The 8,706-nt window shown below is 41.0% G+C and overlaps 1 protein-coding gene across 2 annotated transcripts in view; it reads left to right on the forward strand.

The window, feature by feature from the left end:
- The window catches only part of Dnajc10 (DnaJ heat shock protein family (Hsp40) member C10), a 39,899-nt gene extending 32,609 nt beyond the window's left edge, over window positions 1–7,290 (forward strand). The window contains 6 exon segments of one of the 2 annotated variants that reach the window (NM_001106486.2): window positions 25–158; window positions 855–908; window positions 1,115–1,262; window positions 2,327–2,446; window positions 3,720–3,824; window positions 5,782–7,290. In NM_001106486.2, the coding sequence (NP_001099956.2) occupies window positions 25–158; window positions 855–908; window positions 1,115–1,262; window positions 2,327–2,446; window positions 3,720–3,824; window positions 5,782–5,793 (573 nt within the window). In that variant the 3' untranslated portion in view covers window positions 5,794–7,290. 2 annotated transcript variants of the gene reach the window in all.
- Window positions 7,291–8,706: the final 1,416 nt, after the last annotated feature.

Here is an 8,706-nt window from a genome sequence, read left to right on the forward strand (position 1 = left end):
GTGTTGACTTCTGTTCTTTTATAGACGTTAACTGGATTGATCAATGTAGGCAGTGTGGACTGCCAACAGTATCATTCTTTTTGTACTCAAGAAAATGTCCAGAGATACCCTGAGATAAGATTTTATCCCCAAAAGTCAAGTAGAGCTTATCAGTATCAGTAAGTATTCTGTCGCCTTTGAAGATGTCGATTATACTCATTCGGTTATACAGTTAACATTTAAGTAGGCCAACAGATATGTCTTGGGAGGCCACCACTGGATGGATGGTCCCTCAGAAGATGAGGGTACTGGACAGTAAAACTAGTTATGAAGTTCTAGTCAAGAAGCTGTGAGAGGAAGAACTAGTGTTTAAGTCTTTACTTGGCCCTAAGTCCTAGCCAGACCTTACCTACATTGTTCATAGTAGTCTTTATACTTAGGGGTATAATCTCCTACCATTGCTGGGACTAACCCATCAGACTTGGAGCTCACCCGCTACGGTTGGGGGCTGAGATTTGAACCCAGAACTATCCTTGTGTCCACGTGTTCCATACTACGTAGGTATTGCAAAGAAACAGCATGCAATTGTAACTAAGTGAAACTCGAGACATGAGTTTCTCTATAAACAGTAAAAGAATCTGCTGTGGGGAAATCACAAAACCCATACAGTCCTGGGTACTTAAGGGTAGGGAAAGATCCAGAGACTCCAGAAAAATATATAGTCCTATAACTCTTACTTACTTTGTGTAGAGATACAAGGAAACATTAACCCGTCGAGCTATTTTTTAAATTTCTACAGTAAGACTGTTTCTTGACCATATTCAGTAATAGAAAATACTCTTTACAACTTGATTTTTTTCTTCTTCTTCTTTCAGTAGTTACAATGGCTGGAATAGGGATGCTTATTCCCTGAGAAGCTGGGGTCTCGGGTGAGTAAGATGCACATTATCATATAACACTGATTCCAAGCTGTTTGTCTTCTTATGTGCGTAGTGAGGACTCCGGCATTTAAAATACATGGAAAAGGATGGCACTTATCAAAAATAGAGCCTTTCTAACGTAGGACTGCTTGCGGTATTGCCATAGGATGCTTGCTTTGCTTCTGTATAATACATGTTTGATTCCCTTACCGCAGGTTTTTACCCCAAGCATCCATAGATTTAACACCTCAGACATTCAACGAAAAAGTTCTACAAGGGAAAACTCACTGGGTGATTGATTTCTATGCTCCTTGGTGTGGACCTTGCCAGAATTTTGCTCCCGAGTTTGAACTCTTGGCTAGGGTAAGTATTGTTGTCTAGTTAAATAAAATTTACACACATGTATGTTTTAACAGTTGGTTAAAACATGGTAAACTAATTAATTTAGTTCTAAAAAAATTTCTCTTAGTTTTTTTTTTTTTAATGTGTTTCTATAATTATTATCTGACTTTCTTGAGATAGATTTCTCTTTATAACTCTGGCTGACCCGAAATTCCCTATGTAGACCAGGCCAGCCTCAAACTGCTTGCCTTTTCCTGGAAAGTGCTAGTATTAAAAGCGTTTACTGACAGATTACAAGTGTCTGCTTGTCTTTATGTACGTTGTTATTCCTGTAGTTGGACTGCTCACCTAAGTTAGCCTCCCTGTTTGTTTATTCCAGTAGCCATAGAAACCAGAGGAAGGCAGAGGAAGGACACCTTGGCTGTCCTAGAGCTGGAGAGAGTACCCTAAGTCAGGAGAGGAGCCTGGCGGTAGGAAGAGGGGAGACACGGGACAGCAGAACTTTGTGAGAGATAGGTGAAGCAGAGGGAACTGACCATACAGCTAGCTTCCGCCTTGAATGACCGACCACAAAGGAAAGAGATTCCCATGCCTTATGTATAGGTGTTCATGAGGCACTCACAAAGAGCAGTCCGGTAGAGTAGATTACCTCCTCAGCACAGGATTATATAGAGCCCACTGAGAGACTGTCGGCCATGGAAGAACCCAAAGGTGGGACTAGTGCAATGTCAGGGGTCCAGGCTAGTTGAGAGTGCTGGTCTTCTCATACGATCACCCTCCTCCTCAGCTTCCTCCAGCTTTCCCCCAATTCAACCACAGGGCTCAGCAGCTTCTGTCCATTGGGTGGGTGGAAATATCTCATCTGGCTCTTTGAGCTCTTGTTGGGTCTAGAAAAACTTTATATAAATATATAAAGATTAGAAATATATTGTGGGGGGTTGGGGATTTGGCTCAGTGGTAGAGAGAGCGCTTGCCTAGGAAGCACAAGGTCCTGGGTTCGATCCCCAGCCCCGAAAAAAAGAAAAAAAAAAGAAATATATTGTGGAAAAGTGGCAAGCTCTGTGAATTGTTGTTTTGTTTTTCAGATGATCAAAGGGAAAGTAAAAGCTGGGAAAGTGGACTGTCAGGCTTACCCCCAAACGTGCCAGAAAGCTGGCATCAGAGCCTACCCCAGTGTCAAACTGTACCTCTATGAAAGAGCAAAGGTGCGTGCAGTCTCTAACTCTGCCTTCCTCCAGTAGCCCAGCCCAGAATGGTGTGTGGGAGGAAGATTTTGTCTAGTTTCCGGTTTCTCCCTTCATCTTCTAAAAATATGTCTTACTGAGATGTCGTCTTTTCTGGTATACCAAAGGATCTTAAAAGACTTTCTGGTCTGTGTGCTCTCAGTTGCCTTATAGACTTTGTGCTCCATGAACAGGAAGAAACAAAACCAAACATTAGTACACATTGTGTCTATGAATTCAAAGTTCTATGCAATTTTATATATTTTCTATTTTTTAATATAATAATGCTTTTTAAATGTTCCCTTCTAAAAAAAGTTGAAAGACATTAGTTTATAAATACTTTGAAATACACTTAGTAACAGCATTTTTGAGGGATGCTTACTAAGGGCTTAGATTATAAGTGGGGACTTTTGCTTTGGGTAAAATTGTTTGGGGGCCCTACTACTGATATGCCCTTTTCATGGTTTTTTTGGTTTTTTATTTGTTTGTTTATTTGTTTGTTGGTTGTTGGTTGGGTTTGGTTTTTGTTTGTGTTAGGTAACTTGCTTTGAGGAGCTGGCTGGCATTGGCCTCTCAGATATATCCACCTGCCTCTGAGTATTAGGATTTCATGCTTTACAGTGCCTGGCTCTGTTAGATTTTTCAATGAAAGAAACCAGAGCTCTACCAAGGTCTCAGTCAGCCAGGGTCTGTGATCACTGGTTCAAAAGTGGCATCTTTCAGCTGATACAGTTGTTAACAGAAAGCACATCAGATCTGTCCAGTCCTCCCAGGTACAATACAATGCTTTTGAACAGATCTAAGATATCTTAGCATGAATGTTGACCCTTTTAAGAGAAATGAAGACACATTTTGCCTACTAAAATATTTTGTAAGAAAAGAACTGGGACGTGAGCTGATGGCATCCTTTCCTTCATGGCGTTCTTTAGTACTTTGTAGTACTAAAGGCTAAACACACAAGGGCAATGCTCTACTGCCAAGCACCCCACGTCAGTCTGGTACACACATGCACCCCACCACAGAGAATCTTTGAAACAGTGATGCGTTTTCCCAGAGACCGTTTTGTGAACATGCAGTATCATTCTTTCTAGTGTGGGTTAGCTACTTTCGTAGCATTATGCACTTGAAGAAACAGGAAATTTAAACGGCTTTGGAACAAAAGAACTTTAAGGCCTAAGTAAGCAAGCTTCTTGTGTGGAAATGTCATGTTTTGATTAAAATATCTAAAAGATAACATGAGTGTTTTTAATTTTAGAAAAGTATTTGGGAAGAGCAAATAAATTCCAGAGATGCAAAAACTATTGCTGCCTTAATTTATGGAAAATTGGAAACGTTCCAAAGCCAAGTAAAGAGAAATAAGGTGAGAGCCAAGCCTACAAGTGAGTGGCAGGCTGCCAAGATAATGTTCTCAGTGTGCATTCCATGCAAAAATGAATATTCAGAGACATTCTCACTTTGGAGAAATACAGCAGCCAACGTGATAGACTCTAGATAATGGAATGCTTGGAAATTTGTGTACTCACCAGTTAACAAAAAAAACCCCTTAGACTCCAGTGTATAGAGCAGCATCACTCATACAGCAAAATAGGGAAAGACAGCCACACACCAACGGAGTGGATAAGCAAAAGTGGTGCATTGATACTGTGGAGTCTTGTTAAGGTAAAAAGCGAAAGCATCCATACTGCACGGTAAAGTTTTAGGAAAAAAAGCTTAGTAAACCGGGCAGTGGTGTACACCCTGGTCTACAGAGCAAGTTCCAGGATAGCCAGGTATTATACTGAGAAACCCAGTCTTAGAAACGAAAAAAGAAAAAAGAAAAAGAAGAAGAAGAAGGAAAAGAAAGGAAGGAGGGAAGGGAGGGAGGAAGGGAGGAAGGGAGGGAGGGAGGGAGGGAGGGAGGGAGGGAGGGAGGAAATGTGCTTAATGGAATGGAGCTAGTCACAAAGACCACATAGAGCATGGTTCTATACATGTAAAATGTTAGAAGGCAGGTTAGTGGGTGCCAAGACAGGGTGAGGCTGGAAACGGCAGTGACTACTTAAGAGTGTGAAGGAGTCTGGCTCTGAAGTACAGGAAATGTTGTGAAAGTAGGTGTATAACTCTGAGTCTCCCCGGGGCTTGTACTGTGCATTTTCTAGCTTTAGTAGTGAAATACGCGAGCTGGGTTTGGTGGTGCACATCTTTAATGTCAGCACTTGGAGGTAGAGACGGGCGTGAGTTTGATGCTAGCCTGGTCTGTGTACTAAGTTCCAAACTAGGCAGGAGTACTGTCTCCAAAATATTTTCTTAAAAGAAAATGTACGGTAATGTAATTTAAAATAGTGGTGTGGTTAATAGTTATCTAAATCTTGTTTAGTGTAAGTAAAATACTGAATTAATAGCAGTAAATATTCTGGAACCTAAACATATTTTAGAAAGCAAGGTTTCCTTTGTGCTTGGTATAGATGGACTGTTTAAACCTTAATCCTGTTCCTGAATTTGTCTGTGCGCATCGGCACCACAGTGTCCTTCCGGTGGCTCTTCTGAACCCAAGCTATTTGATCTCTCCTCAGTCCCTTCTCATGTGTGTGGGAGCTGCTGAGTAGAATCTAATCCAGGCAACCGCGCATAGCCTCTGCAGAGTCTCAGGCCTTACAGAAACTCGTTCTGTGGAGCAGTGAACGGGAGCCCTAAGTGGAGAAAGGCTGATGGCCTGTTTCCCAAACATTTCTCCACATCTGAGGGGATCCATGTCTCCTTAGCAGATACAGTATATTCTCCTAGTGTTTGACTTATTTTAGACCTTATGATTTCATCCAAGTTAAATATCTTTAAATGTGTTATTACTCATGAATCAAAATGCTATAGTTGAAATTAAGGTAGAGAACATGCCGTATTGTCACTCAGTGTCTTGACACCTTTGCTGCCACCGTGTAAACTACTGTGACAGGAGCAACTTAGGATAAAATAGCTTCTGACTCACAGTTCAAGAAGCCCATTCTCCTGCGGGGTGGTCGGGAGGCAGGTGCTTGGGTGTCTGGTCATGCCACACCCACAGTGAGGAGACTGATGAACTCGTGCTGCTGCTCAGTGCCTTCCTCACTCTTACACAGTCGGGGTCCCTGCCAGAAAATGGGGTGGCTCCCACAGGAGTTCCAGAGATCCCGTCAAGTTGACAGTAACCATCTCACTTAGGATGAAAACTGACACTTCAATTGTTAATCAAGCAAAGAATGTTTGATACTCTATTAAGTAAGAACATTGAGTATGTATAAGAAAGTAAAATATTGATTAATTTATAATACCTTTCTCTTTTAATCACCTTTATATTAATACAGGATGAGCTCTGATGATATTGAAGAAAAAAGAATTATAAGGAAAAGAATCTGGAAAATGGCATCAGAGGATCCCTTTCCCAAGTCAAGATGCTCTTGAGGAAGCAGGTGCACATGACCTGGGACAGGAAACACCTGTGCAGTGCTGCACCTGCAGATGCTTCCTGTGGAGAGCCAGGTGGCCAGTGAGACTGGCGTCCACATAGGGTTCTTTGTTGTGTCTTTGTTGTTGTTGTTAATCCTTTTAGAAATACAAACATCAGTCTTAGCTCAGGGCCATATAGAAATGTTCCACAGGCCAAGGGCAGCCCAGGGACTAGTTTGCTGACCACAGAACTGATGTTTGGACACCTGGCCCTGCATGTGGGTCTGTCTTCATACTGTACAAAGTGGACTTGGGTTTTTACTTGTAATTTTGCGATAGGCCTGAAAACAAGTGACTTGGTTTTCAGTCACCCCTTCTAAGAATTCTGTCTATGACCATGTATTTTATTTTGACTATTTTCACAAATGGGAAAATAAAAATGTACCCAGTTTTCCTACTATGTACTACTGTATAGACAGGTTTTCTTGTAAGAGTTGAAGAGCTATTCTTAATTTATCACCACAGTAAGTGTAAAAATCCTGTAAACTGTGGTCCCAAGAACAAGGTAAGAAGTATTTACAGCAGTTAGTGGGCTGTGTGGATGTCACAGGGCTGACCCCTGAGCCCTAAGCTTAGAGTGCACACCTTCATGTATTTGCTTTCATAAGTGTCCCTGCTAATGGTGTCATTTGTGTTGTTTGACGTGTCTTCCTGATATTGACGGATTTCCCTTCAGGGTTCTTCGTTTGGATCACTCACACTGATTTTTTTCCCCCTGTAGCTATGGTTTTTTTCTTTGTCCAATGTTCACTATTCCAATAGGAACGGTAATTAGATTTATTTTAAATGGCTCATGATGATGCTGTTACTCAGTTACTGTCTTTTTCAGTAAAGCATTGCCAGAACAACTACAGTTATTTTTACTAAAATCAAGCACATGATGGACTCTTCCCATTTCTCAGTTGTTTGGACTTAAAGGGTCATAGGTTTCTCCTTCAACTCCAAAAGCAGAGTGACCTCTGGTTCAGTTCTCTCCCCCAGTGTGTGGGATGATCAGAGAATGCCAGTGAATAAAATCAAATTATTTTTTCTAAAACTCTTTTGAAGATGATTGTTGTGTTTACCTGCTCCCTAGTCTGTCTGCATGAAGGTTATGCCGTAGGTTTGAGTTGGGAAAGCAGTGCACTTTATTGTTTGTTGGGACCTCATTCAAATTCTCCTGGGTTTTATTACATTTTAACTCCCTGGCTCAGACTCTGCTGTACTTGTGAGCACACACTGTTTGAATCATGACTGATAATGGCAAGAGCCTTTCATTTATTAAACTTCGAAAGCCTAGAACTTCTTTTTAAAGTGGCTTGTTTATGCAAAATTCCACAAGTGGAATGCCCAAAGATGTCTTACTCAATAAAAGTATACTAATTTAACATACTAGTTACTTGTACACTGCTGTACTGGGCAACAGAGGGGTGTGTGAATGGAGCCTACAGACTGCACTCCTGTCGCAAAACCATAGCTAGTGGATAGGTATTCCTATAGTTATTTCCTATACTTTCTGGTAAACATCTTATAGGCAGTACATTAACCAGTAGGTACGACTTTGCTTAAGCTGTATGCCTATGGAATGTGTGCTGAACGTAGGACCTGCCGCTGGACATTAGGTCACTTTGTTACTACAGTGGCTGACGTCAGGTTCATGTTGTACCTTCACAGCAGTCTTAGAACTCCCAAAACTGACTGGCAAGTTGCTATTTAAGTGGGATACATACACCTAAGGAGTATCACATGTAGAATGCAGCAAACTCCATTCCTGTGTGCAGCTCCTCCTAGCAGAACACAGCAAACCTGGGAGACAGGCTGTGCACAGCCAATTAGAACTTGTACTGGATACTTGGGCCTTACCATCTTTTTAGTCAGAGTGTACTGCTGTAGGGACTGGGGAGATGGTTCGTTGGGTGAAGCCCTTTGCATGCAAGCGTAAGGATCTGAGAATGCAGTAAAGCCGGGTGAGATGGTAGTGTATCCATGTCCCTGTTCTTCCTGCCCTCTAGCCATGCCTTTATAATTCCTGCCAAATCAGAGCTTAGCGTGGCTTTTCCCACAGATGTGTATGTATGTTTTAATTAACCACAAGTATATTCTAACTTTAATTCAAACTACTGTGCTAATTTATGATAAGAATTATTGAGCAAATTATCATTTCATATAAGATGGTCCAAATAGAGATACTTCATCATAGAAATAGAAGTAGAAAATTCCAAAATGCATATCACTCTGAGAAGAATTAAAAAAAAAAAAAAAGAGTGACTTGGTGAAAGAATAAAACTGGAAAATACCACAAAATCTGACTTCAAAATATACTATAAAATCACAGTAATGAGAACAGGATTCTGCCAACATTAAAAACTGGCAGGTCAGCGGAAGAGAGGGCTCTGAAATTAAACTATACTCATGGACAATTGATTTTCAACTACGACTCCACAAGAGCATACAGTGGAGAGAAGAGTGTCTCCAGTAAACCCTAGCAAAACTGAAGACACATGCAGAAGTAGCCTTGGATTTTGTAGTTACTGTAAGGAGATATATAGGGAACACTTCAAGATAGTAGTATAGCAATGACTTTAAGGACACCAAAAGCACAGACACAAACAGATGAAATTCTACTAAAAACCTGCATGGCAAAGGAAAAAATTCAGAGAACACCTTATAGCATATGGAAGTACAAACATCATGTATGATATTGATGTCCAGATTGTAAAGAAAAGTTCAAAGTAAGATGAAAAATATAACCTGTCTGTGTAGTCAACAATAAGAACTGCTCAGGCTGGCGAGATGACTCAGAG

This window comes from Rattus norvegicus, chromosome 3 (genome assembly GCF_021556685.1).
Source record: "Rattus norvegicus strain SHRSP/BbbUtx chromosome 3, alternate assembly SHRSP_T2T, whole genome shotgun sequence".
Taxonomy (NCBI): domain Eukaryota; kingdom Metazoa; phylum Chordata; class Mammalia; order Rodentia; family Muridae; genus Rattus; species Rattus norvegicus.